At 47.2% G+C, this 16,516-nt stretch overlaps 1 protein-coding gene across 1 annotated transcript in view; it reads left to right on the top strand.

Annotated features, from left to right (window-relative positions):
• The first annotated feature begins 842 nt into the window (after positions 1-842).
• LOC114485542 (rho GTPase-activating protein 10-like) overlaps positions 843-16,516 on the top strand; it is a 21,741-nt gene continuing 6,067 nt past the window's right edge. Inside the window, exons 1-3 of the mRNA XM_028487153.2 lie at positions 843-930; positions 13,221-13,373; positions 14,458-14,549. Coding sequence (XP_028342954.1) covers positions 887-930; positions 13,221-13,373; positions 14,458-14,549 — 289 coding nt within the window. The 5' untranslated portion in view covers positions 843-886. The remainder of the gene's footprint in view (positions 931-13,220; positions 13,374-14,457; positions 14,550-16,516) is intronic.

A 16,516-nucleotide genomic window follows, 5' to 3' on the forward strand; every position in this document is an offset into this window, starting at 1 on the left:
CTCAGAGCCTTAAAAAGGAGGCACTTCCTGGACTGCTTGGTTTTAATCCAGAGTGGTGACTCTCTGTTCCACAACTTACACTTGCCTTATCTTAGGTCCTGAAAAATGAAGCCCAAATGTATGTAGATCACATAGGACCCCAGTAGCTCTATTGTACAGAAATGCCATGACCCCAGCTACCAGAAAGCAAATTTATGCAGGAAAACTTACAGCAGCTGAAATTCTGATATAGGCAGTGTGTAGACACAGCTGTGGTCTCTGACAGGTAGAAAACAACCCAGCAGAATTGGATTTCTTGGGTTTCTGCTGATGTTTATGACTTGTGGGTATTATTCATTGCAGTCAATCAATCTGTAGCTATTCCTTAGCTGTACACTCGAGTAAGGTGATGGGTGACTTCATTGCCAGTAAAGAATTGCTAGCTCAGTCTCCTTGGAGGAGGACATTACATCATAGATCAAGGTATTTCAAATGTTCCAAAGTCATTTTTTCCCCAATAAAGTAGTTTTCTCTTCATTTTTAAATGATGGAGCAGGTCCTTGATAAGGAATTCTTTTAGGTTTTCTGCCACAAAAGAAAATCTGGTATAAGTAGATACCAGGCGTTGTTATCTGCTTCCTCTACAGATTTCAGATGAAAAGGGGCACCTCCTGCTAGCACGTGTCCATAGTCAAGATGGCAGCAGCATCTTAGACTAGTTCTTCGTAGCTGGGAATGTTGGTACCCTGAGACGTAACTCAGTTTGTGCTCTGACAGGCTGGGAGGGCGATAGATCCTTCTCTCCCACCCAGTGAGAGGCTTGGCTTGGTTTATCCTGAATGTGAAGGTGTTCCTAACACGTCTATCCCAGATGCTGCCCTGAGCCGCTGTTGTGTATCAGAGATACATGCCTCCCCGGGCTTGGTGCCAGTTGGTTAAAGTCATTAGACGGTAAGCTCCCATGCCCATTTACAGCCTTGCGCATGTCATCTGTAGACTTTGTGTGTGCTCACTGGTGACCATTTTTATTCTTGTCTGTGAAATAATAACTTGCTTCCTTTAAACTGGGCAAACAGATAGAGGTTTCCCATAGACAGCTACTTGGCATTTGAGATGACGTGACTTGGTTCCATGATTGCTTTTCAGGGAGTTGATGAATTTTGCGGGGAGATAGCAAAGTACCGCTTAAACTGGCTTTGTGTCTGTGACAGCAAACCAAGAGTGATTTGTCTGAAGTTCAGAAATATAATCACCTTAAACAATTTTTTTAAAAAAATTTATTTATTTATTTATTTATTTATGGCTGTGTGGGGTCTTCGTTTCTGTGCGAGGGCTTTCTCTAGTTGCGGTGAGCGGGGGCCACTCTTCATCATGGTGCGCGGGCCTCTCACTGTCGTGGACTCTCTTGTTGCAGAGCACAAGCTCCAGACGCGCAGGCTCAGTAGTTGTGGCTCACGGGCCCAGTTGCTCCACGGCATGTGGGATCCTCCCGGACCAGGGCGCGAACCCGTGTCCCCTGCATTGTCAGGCAGACTCTCAATCACTGCGCCACCAGGGAAGTCCCCCTTAAACAATTTTTGACAGGTTTTGGTGAAATTGGGTGCACACTTAGAAATTATAAGGTAGCAGTCATAGGCAAACTTTGTCTTCGCCCCTTCCCTTCGCCTCTCTTTCTTTCTTTCCTCTCTCTCCTCCACTCTTCAGGGAGGGCTTCCTCAACCCCATTAATCCTTGACTTTACTACTGCCAACCCTGCCAGGGCAGTCAGTTCACCCTAGAAGTTGATGTCTTAAATTTTTCTCTCTCTTATTATGATGATTGTTTCAAAAGAAAATAGGGAATTTATCTTTTAAAAGTTTTCTCTCTCTCTCTCTTTTTTTTTTCGAGGGGGGGGTGCATATCTGCTTTTTTGCTAACTTGACTTAAGATGAGCACATATGGCTTTTGTAAAAAGGGGAGAAAAGTTATGTATATTTAAAAAGAGATCAGGAGACGGTGGTATTTAACCCCTCAAAGTGAATTGCCCATCATAGGCATTTCCAGCACCTTTACTGGCTAGTTAGGGACATCATTTCCTAATAAGGGGAGCACCTTTTCTTCTCTGCTTACCTGTAGGTGGACCCTGGTTACAGAAAGTGGTGGGTTCCATTGACCGGCGTCTCTAGTAGAGCTGGAGCCTTCATGTGGTGCTGGGTGCTGTGAGGAGTGGATTGGAAGCCAGTCTCCCATACCTAAGTGAGTGGCAAAGTCCCTGGTGGGTTCAGAAAGATGGAGGTCTAAGGTAGCTCGTAGGGAAGCACAGGGCAGATGAGCAGGAGTAGACCGCCTTGCTGTGAGCCCCGGCAGCCTTGTGACTTCTGCCCAGAGGTTAGCCCCACGTGGACCTGTTGGGGGCTGGGGGGAGAAGAGGGGGCAGAAGCTTCTGCGTCAGCAGTGGCTGGTGGTGAGAGGCTGCAGAGAAGGCTTGATGCGGTAGATCCTCTCTTGGATTTCTCAGAATCAAAGACTGTGGAGCATTAACTCTCGGGGGCCACAGACTTTGTTGTAGCTGCTTTATAACTATTTCATGTTGATCCTCACATCAGACCCAGTGAGGTAGAACTATGTTCATTTTTAAAGATAGAGAAATGGAGGCACAAAGAAGGTCAGAAATTTGCCCCAAGCCACATGACTAGTAAGGGGCAGAGGAGGGTTATGACCCTGACCTGTCTGCCCTCGTGATCTGTGGTTCCCTTGGACTTGTTTTTCCGTCGGTATGGAAAGTCTGGTGGCGTATGGGAACGTTGTTCAACTGTAGTTCTCCCCCGATTCTGAGACCCAGCGAGCTAACAGTGGCTGTCAGCTGGCCGCTGCCCTTGTTTTGAAGAGGGAGCGCTGACCCTGTGTTAAGACATGTTGCTGTGGTTTATAGTTATCTATGGGGAATAAACCCTTGAATCTGAATTGCGGCACGTTCACCATCCATCACCTTTGGCTGAGATGTGTGGAGGACGGCATCCTCCCGTGCAGCAGAGCTGGGAGACTTGGAAATTTGATATTTTGCCACAGAGCAGCATCCGTAATCTTTTTATGAGTAACATGATATCCGGTAAAGCTCTTGAAGCTAATCTCGGGGCCCACATGCTTGGCCATCGACCCTCAGCCTATTCACACTCATTGGGGTGGTGCTGGTGGATAACTTGTGTCCCGTATATCTTCTTGAATCTTCTCTCCAACTCGGTATAGAAATTACGCCATCCCGACTGACCGCCTACCATCCTCACAGCCTTCCATACATGTCCCTTGTGTCTTGCTAGGGTGTTTTTGGTATTTGTATTGTGTACTTGGCACTTGCATGTGGCCTAATTCACCTCTTCCTTTGCTGTGCTCTAACTACAGGTTCTGAAATTCGGAGATTTTATATTCAAGCCAAATAGTCGGTCATTCATCTAACTTTACAGCCCCGTAATGAAAAGTTGACTTTCCAAATCAAAGACACTCGTCTGAATTTTTGTAGTAGCTGCTCTACTGCTTAAGATTCAAACAAACAAACAAAAATTAAGTCTTCTCATTAGTCTTGTTTTGTTTTTGCTTTTCTTTTTTGTTTCATGGGTTTTTGCCATTGTAATGTATCCTTTGCTGTGCATGGATTGGTTGGCTGGGTCTCGATGTTGAAATGCAGGCAGGGGCCTCGTGAGCTTTCTGTGAGTTGGAAGACCGTGGTGTAGACTGGTAAAGCACTGATTTTAGAGTCCAACAAGCCTGGCTTTGCATTCTTCTCCTGCCACTTAAAACCTTGGAGGCCTTATATAAATTACTTCAGCAAACCAAGGCTTAGCAAGATTATCCGCAAAGGGGGAGTAACAGCACCCAGCCCTCTGGATTGCTGTGAGGTTTCAAGGTACCACATGTAATAAAGCCCAGTCACGGCTCCCCTGGGAGCCCGAGGCGGCCACCTGCTTGCATTTCCCTTTCCTCCGAGAACTTAATTTACTATTCTTAGTTGAACTTGACCCAACTTCCTGGCTCATCAGTTATGTAATCTCCCCACTAAATGGCTTAGGGAAAATAGGCTCTCTAGTCCTGGAGAAGCCTTCAGTGTTGACCTGAAGTTGCCTCGTTTCCAGCATTTACAGTAGTTACACCAGGAGAGCCCAGGGCTCCTGTCCTCGCCTCGCCGTGTAGAAACCTCCTCTGTAGAAGCTTCGGAGGATGGGGCCCCTGGGTAGCTCATGACCAAGGTATAGGGCTCCCAGTGGGACCCAGCCAGCTCTCTAAACTGTTCTGAGCGGTATGGGAAGATCACCCATCACGACAGGTAACCCGTAAAACAGCTTGGTAAGTAGCCAGAGGATTTTCTTAGCAGAGTAGTGCCATACCCCTTTTGAGCTGTGCTTGGGAGCCCCTGTTTTATACGTTTCACCCTCACGTTGGCTGGTGGCTGTCTTGCACACACGAATTGAGCTTGTGGAAATATTCCCGTCAGTTGCCCTGCGGGGCCACAATGCTGAGACCTCTCTACAGCCCCATACTTCTCTGAAACGCAGCTGCAGCTCCTTTTCTGTTCGGCTAGCAAGCTAAAGTTCAAGCCTTGTCCCTGATTCCACAGTGATCGTCTGGAAGGAAGGGAAATGCAATTCAGGGAACACTTTGAGTGAAAGATCAGTCAGAGGGGTAACTCTCAGTTCTCTCATAGCAAACCCCGAGAAAATGATCAGCCTGGGAGTGAACTTCGTAAGATACGGGCTGACTAGGTAGTGGTGTCCTTTCTTGTCAAGGAGGGAAACCCCCCAGCAGACCCAGCATCCCGGGGGGTGAGGACTGAGTGTTCAGTGTGGTTGTATCCAACCTCAAAAGGTTCTGTCTTATCTGTGTTCGAGAGATTTCCTTCCGTGCCTTTCCTCCTCTCCCTGCCCACCTCCCTCCTTTTTCTCAAGGGGGACCAAGTTCTTGCTTTTACGTGCTGGCTTGATCCGTTGGCTGTCTGCCTCCTGCGTGGGAGGTGATCTTGAGCAATTAGTCAGGAGAGCTTCTGCTGCAGGAAAGCCCTGGGTGCTTGCAGATCGGCTTTCGGCACACACAGGAGTCCCCCCGCCGCAAAGCCAGTGAAGGTGGAGGAAGGCGAGTGGGCTTCTCGAGCCCAGGGGAGTTTACCATCATTATCTTCACCTCTTCCAACTCTCCACTACGAAATGGATTCGCATCTGGTCCATCTCATCCAGGGGTGAGCAAACCGTGGCCCACCACTGCCTGTTTTTTTTTAATAAATAAAGTTTTATTGGAACACAGCCACCCAGTCATTTACATTGTGTCTGTGACCGCTTTTGTGCTGCTATGATGGCAGGGTTAAGTAGTTGCAAGACCTGCAGCCTGCAGACCCTGAAGTATTTATCGTCTGGCCTTTTGCAGAAAAAGTTTGCTGAACTCGATCTAATCTATAAACAAAACTGATCTTTTTGGAAAAGCCCACACTCCTTAAAAACCAGTTTCAACCGTTGTGGTTAATTGCCATGTTTTAGATGGGCGGTCCAAGTGATTTTTAAACGTAACTCTTAGGAATCTTTTCATGTCATTGAACTAACCAAAAGTTTTCTTACGGCTTTTGGATGCCTTCAAGTGTGTGATCATAATTTCAAAAGGCTTGTTAGTGCTTCAGTGATTGAAAAATTTATTTGGGGTTATTCTTTTTACAACCTGTTGTTAAAAAAATTTATTTTGAAATAGTTTTAGATTTGCAGAAAATTTACAAAGATAGTATAGAGAGTTCCCATAGACCCTTCATCTGGCTTCTACTACTAACATCTTACACCGAACCATGGTACTTTGGTTAAAACCGGGAAATTCACATTGGTACGATACTATTACATACAGACTTTATTTCTGTTTCACTAATTGTTTCACTCATGTCCTTTTGTTCCAGGATTCAGTCTTGGATCATATGCAGTCATACTGCACTTAGCAACTTTTTTCCCCCAATGGTGACATTTACTTAATATGTATAGTTTTTCCCCTTTGACAGAGTTCGTTGTCTTTTGGTAAAGAAAATGATTCATTGGTGAAGATGTAAGCTTGGAAAGCAGAGGCGATATACCTAATGCTCACAAGAAGGGCTTCACCTGTTGAGCGGTCCCTGTTCTCCAGTCACTGCTGGGCGCTTTATACCTGTCGTCTTATTTACATCTTACTGCCACCCGGCCTCTTAACACTTAACCTTCATTTCAGCTAAGGAAACTGAGACCAGGGAGATGGTTCCTCTCCCAGGTTTCAGTTGTGGGTGACCCTCAGCCGAGGCTGATAACGCCGGCTCTGCCCCAGCCTCTGAGAGTGAGGAGTGTCCTCCCCTCTCTCCCCCTTCCCCTCCCGCCTCCTTTTGTTTTTAGACAAAAAAAGGAACAAGCTGAGGGAGATTAGGAAACTGCGAATGGGCACACTGCCAGGGCTGTCTTTGGAACCCAGGGTCTCTGTAGAGCGGCGGCGTTCCATGCAGTTGTCATTGGTGTGATTAAAATCCTTCAGTCGCCCTGCCTGTGAGCATCTGACTCAGTGGTCCTGCCCCCCGAGCACCTCTGACTCTCACCTCTCTCCATTCAGCTCCTCGTGTCCCGCTCCAGCCGCTCGCTCGGAGGGACTTGAGGCTGTGAGCTCCGTGCGGTCTGGTCAAAACGGGGCTTTGACCCGACATTGACCTTGAGTAAGTCACCGTCACCTTTCTGCTGTCGGCTTCTCGTGTGTCACGTGGAACGGTAGCATAGCTGGGAATGAGTGAATTAACACGTGCCGGTTGTGCCTGGCACGGCACCGCCGGTGCCAGGATGTAGGGAGGGCGTGATGATACTGACAGTGGCGCCATCGGCTCGGGGCGGAAAGCCTCCCTGGCGGCCCACGTGGCAGCTGCTTCCTCCTCTGTTCTCCCGCGGGACCCTGGCCACCTCTCTGTTACGTGGCGCTCATCACGCTGCGTCATGATCATCAGTTCGTCTTCTCACCTGCCTGGGCGCTCGTGGAGAACAGCTGTGATAGTCCCCTGGGTGTCCCCAGGGCAGGCATGGGGCCTGACAGGTAGTTCTCAGACCACGAGTGATGAGCGAACAGGGTCCAGTTCAAACCCTCCTAATGATCAGTGACGTCCTCCCGGCCCAGTGCTGTAGATTATGGCCACTTGTCACAGGTGCATGCTTCGCCCCACTGCTGTGTCCCTTGCTGTGCTCACTTGGAACCAACAGCCTGCTGGCTGGGGAATTCCCCCACTCCGGCCCTTAAAGAAGAACGGTGGCATTTACTTCAACAGAGATTTCCCATAATATACAGATCGACAGTATTTCCTTCTGTCTTTATTAACATTTTCAAACACTTTTGCCCAGGACAGCTGTTCTAGACTTATGCTGTACGTTGTTTCCCAGCCTGGAATGAAAGAGCATTTCACTAATGTGTTAGCCTCTGCTCGGAGACCTCGCAAATGAGGTTTTAAAATCTTTCCTTCCCGTGCAAACTTCTGATTTGACGCCGACATCATAAAAGCCATCATCACATATCTTGGCATTTGGGGGATTTAATCATTTCAGAGAAGCAGTCATTTCTTTTCTTGATATGTATCCTCCCTCAAATGCTAAATTATGCTCTGTGCTCCCAGAGCCTGGAATCGGGCACTTGTATTGCCAGCATTGCCCAGAGCCTGACCTGCCTATGCTTTGCAAGAAATGTTTGTTAGAGGCAGACGTTCTCTGGTGACTGGTGCAGCTGTTGTCGAATTTTTAACAGTTAAGGCCCTAAGTCCCCTCCCCCATTTCTGAAATGTTTGTGCTTTTCTGCTGCCAAAAAGTTTTTTTAATATGCATGGCGCGTGGAGTCTGGTATTGGAGACGATCGGGTCACAGTTTGAATCCCAAGCAGCGTATACCTCTGCTTTGTTACATTTTCAGGAAAATGAACTCTGTAAACTGTACACATACACAGAAGCGGTCATAATTTCATGTTATTGAGGGTTTATTCCCCCCCATCGTGAAAGCTACACGGTCTTTCCCTGACGTGCAGACCTGTCTTGCCAAGGCAAGAGTGCTGATTCTTGTTAGTGGAGAGAACTCGCTCGTCACCTTCACAGATGTGTGTTCCACCCCCCGGCCCTCCACCTGCCCCGCCCCCAGGCAGGAGACTTCCCATTGCCTTAGGAATACCAGGTAGCCTTCCAATGTCAGAAAGTTTTCGAGGATGAGCTTCTGAGTTAGCAGGAGGAAATCTCTGTGTTTTTAGTGACACCCTCTTGTTTCCACTTCTTCCTTTTCTTTGAGAAGGAAACATTTCTCCTCAAAGGGGGAGGTTGGCTCTTTTGCCCCGAAGACAGAGAGGAGTCATGATGCTTTCAGTTTAGTGTGTGAAATTGGGAAGAGAGCAGAGAAACATATTCATATTTCTCTGTAATTTATTTCTGTTTTGGTAAATGTGGTTTCTGAGCTTTTCAGGAAGAGTAGACTTCTGCCTGCATTTTTGCAAACCACGGCTTGGCTTTCAGGAAACATGGCACTTTAGGTGCTTTTTAATAATTGCTAAGCAGCTCATTATTCAATAAAATCGGTGGTTTGTGACCGTGCCAGTCTTGCTCATCAAAAGTCCACAGTTAAAGGGGCAGGAGGAAGAAGGAATTAAATAGGTTTGTTTAAAAAAAAAAATGCTTAAATTTGGGAAGTGGTAGGAGAGAATACTTGAAATAGTCTATGTGTTCTAGCAGGTAATGGGCTTTTAAATTCTTAGATCACCTACCAGTTTTGATCTTTAACCCAAAGACTTTCTTAGCCAGGGTTCTCCTCTGAACCACAGAATACAAAAAATGACCTGAGTATTTTCTCAGCGCTCCCAAGGATGCTGTCAAGAACTGTGACACCTGAAATTTGACTCTGCCTTGCAGGGTCCCGCATTGGCCTGCCATGATTCCAAGGATGCTGGCAAAACACGTTGGGCTCCTGGTCAGAGTCAAAGGACTGTACTAATCACAGCCGTAGCAGTCCTCAGAGTATTAATCTGAGTCCCAGTTTCCACAGGGTGATGCCAGGGGGATGCTAACACTCCAGATAACACTTGCCGGTGGAGTGTTAGCCAGAGAGAAACCCAGAGCTCAGGAAAACCAGATCTTTTATGACGGACAGTAAAGCCTGCTCTTCGCTCCAGGGGAAGACACAACTTTATCTTCCCAGGCTCTGTGCTCTAATAACATCCCTGAAAAGATAATTCAGCCTTTGCTCACTAGAAGTGCAGAAACACCAGAGACCCGTATTGAATTGTCTCCCAACACATGGGTAGCTAGAACAGTTCTAGACGTGCAGGAGAGGTGTTAATTCATTATGTACATGGATGCCTTAGGGCGCCTTCTCTCCGGAGGCCCAGGCTGAGAAAAACTGCTAGATCTCTCCGAGGGCCCAGGCTGAGAAAAACTGCTAGACCTTTGCTCTGGGCTGCTGTTTCCCAAATGCCTAGGGTTCCTCTAAAATGGTTTAAGTCAAAGAAGAGAAAGACAATGTCAGAAATTCTCCTTTAAAAGGAATACTTTACTGCTTTTTGAGAAACATTATAAGTATTATCTTTTAAAGAGTTAAATAGTTAAAAAACATTTTTTGATCCTTATTACCAGAAAACAAAATAGAACCCAAATTCTGGAAAGTAGGAGATGGTTTATATAAAGAAACTCATGTTTACAATTTCTTGCCTTCCAAAAAAAAAAAAAGAAAAATGTTGGCAGGTTGCTTTTGGAGACACCTGTGAAACATCGTCTGGCCTCTGCTGGCTGAGGCGAGAATTCAGGTCTTAGGTCTGGAGTATATTTAACCGCTTCCTGCCTCATCCCCACTCCTTCCCAGCGAAGAAGCCCATGGAAAGTTTCTTGTATCCCCGTGGCTACTTGGCTCCGTTTCCCGAACTTTGTTTTGCTGGGCAGGTCTCCTCTTTCACAGGACTTAGTTATCCACGTGACTTATGATACCTCCTCCCCGTATTAGAGGCGAATATGAATAGTCCAGTCTGCAAAGTTCACGCCCACAGAGAAGTCCCGAGCGGAGGCTTCTGAGATACTGTGGGGAAACCCAGGGACTCAAATACAGAAATTTAGGTCTAAGTGGGAAGCCTGAAAAGACTCTCTTGGTGAACCAGTGAGTGTGGGATCACATAGCACATCTGTGTGTTGACAGAAAACAGAAGAATCACAGAGAACAAACCAAGAAGCAAGGATCATGTTGCGAGCTTGACTCTGGACAAGGATGGGTGACTCTGAGTTCCTGTTTGGGGACAGGGTGGAGAAAGCCGAGCTAAGGATAGGCCCTTCCCTTCTGCACTTGCTATTCCAACAATTCTTTCACTTGCCAGAAGGAATATTTTCCCTTTACAAAAAAAAGCAAAACAAAACGTTTCTTTTTAAAAGAAAGATGTGAGGATGAAGTAGATCATAGCTGTAAAATGTATGACCTTTACTTTTGAAGAGTCTTATAAATACGCACACTGTTACCTTATCTTCATCCCGTAGCTGTCCTCCCTCTCAGCAGATAGATGGCCATCGTTTCATCACTTGACTATTTATGACCAGGAAGGATTGGTTTGGGTGGGGTAACACACCTCATCCTCCACCACCACCAGCGCCTTGAGTAATTGCTGGGAGATAACATGGCAGTTGTTTGGCGAACTATGGTCTTAAATTCTCTGTCAGAGCTTCACTCACGCCATCCTCTCCCTTCCTGATTAGTAAGAACCCATTAAAGTTTCATTTTCTGCTGAAGAATGGAGTGACTTTTGCTGTTGGTGATACAGATCACCTTGAGATTTCTAGGTGTCTTTGCTTGGTATGAAGTAGGTTTTATGACTTCCAAATGAATGGCTGGATAGGGGGATTGTAAATAGGTTGTTCAGAGAATAATGTTCTTAAAATGTTCCTCCTTCCCCCCTTTACTCTTCTGATCAGAGTAAAGGCAACCTTCTGTGTACTAAATATCTATCAAGTCAGTAATGCAATATTTCATGGGCCTGGTGTATAATACTCAGTTGTAGTGTTAGCACATGTGAACTGGCTGCTCAGATGTGGCTTGAAGACTTCCTGTGCCAAGCCCTCTGCCCGGCTTTGTGAATCTACACAAAGAGTTACCCACCTGCTCTCAAGCCAGAGGCGAGAGAAATGTCTGAAACCAAACACAGAACAACTCACGCTGATTGGCCCTCCCATGTATTGGTGTGACGGGCCTTCAGAGAAGGTCTGTGACTTAGAGAGCCCAGAGGAGAAGAGCTGGGGGAGGTACGGCTGGATCTGAGCCGGAGGGAGGGACAGATTGGAGCCAGCAGAGGAGCGGAAGAGCCTGAGGGGGGCGGAGGGGGAGTCAGGGGAGCACAGCCATGGGCTGAGCAGCCAGGCTGCCAGGGCAGGTGGGAGAGCACACCTGTTCCTGGGGAGGCACACGGGGTGGACGGGGTCTTACCCAGGTGGCTGAATGTGGCTGGTGGAACTGGCTGAATGGGAGGCCTGGGGCTAGGGGCTTGGCTAGGAGACCTCCGCCGTGACACCGGCATGAGCAGTGAGAATGGCATCGTCTCCTGTTCATGACGAGAACGTAGAGAAAGGAACAGCCTGGGAGCTTTTTGCAGTAAAAATGGACAGGACGTGGTGTTAGTTCTGCTTTAGAAGAAGAATCGAAGAGAATGCTCGGTAATATGGAAGGACACGGAAGCTGCTCGTAGAAACTGGTTTTAGCCAAAGAGGGTGAATTTGAGGTGAGGGGCACCTGGGTATAGCAGCATTGAATACATATGTGTTGAAAACGTACTTGAGTAAAACGAGAAGCTTTCAGCACTGTGCTTTTTTAAAGCAAGCTTCGTAGACCATAGTCACAAGCCTCCAGTTTCGAGATCATTGAAGAATAATTTATTCAGATCAACACGTCTTTATCGAACCCTCCACATTTAGAAGCCCCTCCATGAGTCTGTTTACTGACCCTTTTTACATTAACTTATTTTCAAAATTGGCAACTATTAGGGAATGTTAAGGTCACCAAAGATTTACTGTTCATTGGTTTCTCCCTTAAATGCTAGTCTTTGGTCCACTCTAGAGGAATCTTGACTCCCAGTGGCATTCTGTTCTGAGCTGCCACAGGTATATGACCAGATGAAAGAGCTTTATTTATTTAATTTTTATTTTTTTATTGGAGCGTAGTTGCTTTACAATATTGCATTAGTTTATACTGTACAGCAAAGTGAATCAGCTATATGTATACGTATATCCCCTCTTTTTTGGATTTCCTTCCCATCTAGGTCACCACAGAGCACTGAGTTGAGTTCCCTGTGCTATACAGTAGGTTCTCATTAGTTATCTATTTTATACATAGTATCGATAGTGTACATATGTCAGTCCCAGTCTCCCAATTCCTCCCATCTCTGCTTGGTATCCATACCTTTCTTCTCTATGTCTGTGTCTCTATTTCTGCTTTGTAAATAAGATCGTCTATACCAATCTTTTCAGATTCCACATATATGCCTTAATATACGATATTTGTGTTTCTCTTTCTGACTTACTTCACTCTGTATGACACTCTCTAGGTCCATCCACATCTCTACAAATGACCCAATTTTGTTCCTTTTTATGGCCGGGTAATATTCCATTGTACATATGTACCACATCTTCTTTATCCATTCCTCTGTTGATGGACATTTATGTTTCCATGTTCTGGCTGTTGTAAATAGTGCTGCAGTGAACATTGGGTTGCATGTGTCTTTTTGAATTATGGTTTTCTCTGGGTATATGCCCAGTAGTGGGATTGCTGGGTGATATGGTAGTTTTATTTTTAGTTTTCTAAGGAATCTCCGTACTGTTCTCTGTAATGGCTGTACCAATTTAGACATTAAAAGGCCACTGTTGAATATTTAGAGCTATAGGTCATGGCCTCGACTGTAGATTCTTGTGACTTTGCTTATAAACAGAAAACATGAATACCTCAAAAGTCCAAGCAACTAGTTTTGGCTGTTGGATTCTGGTGTTGTAATTAGTGCACCAGTATGGCGCTAGGTTGGACGAGACTAGATCTTCTCCACAAACCTGAAGAAGTACAATGAGGCACCTCTAGTTTTGAGGTGTGGCTCTTGGGGCTACAGACCTGGGTGGAGGTGGAGAGGACTCTGTCCCTTTCAGTCATCAGGAGAGAGAAAGGAACTATCATCCTAGCCACTGAGGAATGGGGTGTCATGTATTTGGTGTTCCATGGCCTTTATACTATTAATTCTGTTCTTCAAACTTCCACACTTAGCCCAAGCCAGGCCCGATCATCCACGGTCCAGTGGCTTAACCCTCAGTCACCAGCCACACCGAGCTGCAACCCAGCTGTTACACCTCCTTCACCCAAGCTGTCGTCTTTCGCCCTCTCTCTTCCTGCCACCGTAGCGGACAAGCCACCTGAAAGGTACGTGGTTTGGAGTGTGATGTAGAATGTGAGGGCGGCACACAGAGGGGCTTGATCAACCTGAGCAAGTTCTTGTGCCCCGCCACATGGAAAAAGCTTCCGGTCTCCTGGACTTTGTGGACAACATTTACAACCTTGCCTTAGACTTAAAGGTTCAAGAGCAAGTACATTCTTAGAGGTTTGCCTTACGTGAGACCTGCTTGAACCTACTCTTTTTGGTGCTGGTTGTGCATTTATGAAACCACGTATTTTGGAAGAACTTTTTATACACGAAGAGAAAGCACTTGGTTTGTTTCAAAGGAAGGTAAATGGGGCACCGGACACCGTAATTAACACAGCTCTTTAATGGGCCAGTGGCGCAGAGGCCAGAGGTGCTGACCTTTAGCGAAGCCCTTCCTCCGGGACAGCAGGCTGAGGCTTCCCCTGCTCCGGTGAGGTGGGATGCTTTCCTTCTGCCTGGGTGTGCATCTGGCTGACAGCCTGCTTTCCATCCTTCCCCACTGTGTTCTTTTCCCACAAGAACACACCCGATGTTTTGACAAGTGTTGAGAAGCCGAGCCTGATGTACCTTTTGGGGGCGAGACCCAGCTGAGAGCAGTGAGCCCCTTCCAGGGTGGCATGAAAGCAGAGCGTCCCTGTAGACAGATGGGTGTCCGAGGGTGCGTGGCTGGAGCCACTTAGTGTCCGTACGCCTCTGCCCTTCCCTGCCTCGCCTTCCGTCTCGCGACACCGGTGCTTTTCCTTAATAGATAAACCGAAATGCTTCAGAAATAAACGTGCCCTGTGGTTCTAATAACGCTGAACGAGAGGGAAGGGCATCCCACAGAGCGGAGAGGAGAAGTAGGTGAAGAGGCTCAGGGAAAGCTTCTCGGAGAGGCTCCCTCAAGAAAGACTGGGGTTTGAAACCCGTCATTTACTTGACAGTCAAGCGCTCTGGTTTGCCCGATGTTTCCTTTCCCGCTAATTTCCTTTTTGGAAGGAGCTGCCGCGCTGGCGACATAGAAATGAGATTTGGGCAATGCGGGCGGGGGGAAAGGTGAGGTTTCTCATGTTTCACTTGGTGCCTCGCGCGTTCCCTCTTCAGCGTCATCAATCGGAAGGCCCGGGCAGTGTACCCGTGTGAAGCAGAGCACAGCTCGGAATTGTCTTTTGAAATAGGAGCGATTTTTGAGGATGGTAAGTGTTGGTGGGGGCTTTGTGGGAGGCTGTCTTCTGCCGGCCCAGAGGGTCTACAGCCCAGAGCAGACAGGCGGTCCCTGGCTGTGGGGCTGTCAGGAGCAGAAGTCTGTCCCTTGATGCTTTGGATTGGGCGAAAACCTGCCCACGTGGCTCCCAGGAACCGAACGCCAGGGGGCTGTGGGTGCCCACTTCCGCTTTAATCTTGGTTATTCTCCAACTCTTGTAACTCTTGAGGGTCTTCATTTGCGATATCTTTCTCCTGATGTAGAGAAGCCGGTGCCACTTGGAATCAAGAAATGTTTGTGATTTGCATCCTCTGTTTTCCTCCCCCAGCGTCCCCACCCTAGCCTCCTAAATGCTGCAGGTTCACCAGCTCTGAGCTACGCACAAGTGCTTTGTCGACCAATTTTGGTTTATCGTTCCCTTACCATTCTTACGCTTTACATGAGTTTTGCTTGTTTGAGTAGTGCATGAATCTCTAGATATGGGTATTGACTTTGCATACTGAAACCAGGGTGTAGATTTTTGTTTGCATGTTTAATAGTCACACATAAGCATTGAGGAGATATGCCCGGCCTCAGATTTCACAAATTCCTCCCATGGTTCAGTGTACATCTCTTCCCTCCCCCTTGGATTTCTTCCTTCCCAGTCCTCCTCATTATGAAATTCATTGGTTGCTATGGAAACAGTGATGTTGTGTGGGGGCAGAGCTGCCCAGAAGGGTTCTGGAGAGGCAGCGAGAACCTTCGATGCTTGGAATGGAATGGAATGGTTGATTAGCCAGAATGTTTGGAATATATGGAGTATATCAACACAACGCCTGGTGCTATAATGTCAGTAATGCGGCATGTGCTGATGATTGTTTTTTAGAAAGCAAGTTGCCTCATTTAGAGTAGATTTCTATATCTGTGTGAGACGTACTCTGGAGAGCCAGAGACTCCTGATAGTGTCAGAAAACAAACAACAACAAAAAACCCCACGTATGACAGAATTATACTTCGTGGAGAAATTTTGCTCTTGGAGTAGAAGCAAAGATCGGTCCTCTGTCACCATAACATACATGCATGCAGTTTTGGCAGGAGAGTCAGTTAGCTGCCCTCCTCCAGCCCTGTCATGTATGGGCACCCATATGGCAGAAGGGAAAGCAGAGAGCACTGAAACCCACCATTTAGGAAATGAGGATGAATTTCGACGCCGCGTGGTTGATTAGATTTGTTCGGGGCCTCAGAACACAGTATTGTTCATGCGATACTTACCTTGGTGGAAGGTGTATCTATTAGAATGCCTTTGGCTGCAAGTAACAGATAGAGCTGGTTAAAGCAGTCATGAAAGCGGATTCGCTCACGCAGTAAGAAGTCTGCATGTGGGGAGCTCCAGGGGCCGGGTTAATCACCTTCTCAAAGATGTCACCCAAGACCACAGTGTTTCCATCTCTGCTTATGGACAGGGGCCTCTGGCTGGTTCCCCAGTGCGGGTGGGATGGCTGTCCCAGTTCCAGGTCTCATGGCCACACTCAACCCTAGCAGAAGGGGGTTGCCTCATCCTTGTGTTCTTTTTTTAAGCTTGAGAAAACTTTTTCAGAACATCCTTCCTAGGTGACCTGCTCTCACATCTCAATAGCAAGAATGAGGTCATGTGCTCCCCTTAAACTCATTGCCAGCCAGGACTTCAGATCAATCAGCACCACACTGGGTCCAGGGGCTTCTCCTCTGGGCACACAGACATGGGAACGGGGGTCAGGACCCCAATCAAATCCGGTTCTGCCAACTTGGATATTGGGAAAGGCCGACAGATGTCTGACACGGGACACTGAAGTTCTGCACTTTTAAAGTCCCTTGGTGACTTGCAGGAGACCTCCTAAGAAAAAGAGTGTGTGCGTAAGTGTCTCTCTCTCTCTCTCTCTCTCTCTCTCCCTCCCTCCCTCCCTCCCTCCCTCCCTCCCTCCCTCCCTCCCTCCCTCCCTC

This window comes from Physeter macrocephalus, unplaced genomic scaffold, assembly GCF_002837175.3.
Source record: "Physeter macrocephalus isolate SW-GA unplaced genomic scaffold, ASM283717v5 random_1655, whole genome shotgun sequence".
Classification (NCBI taxonomy): domain Eukaryota; kingdom Metazoa; phylum Chordata; class Mammalia; order Artiodactyla; family Physeteridae; genus Physeter; species Physeter macrocephalus.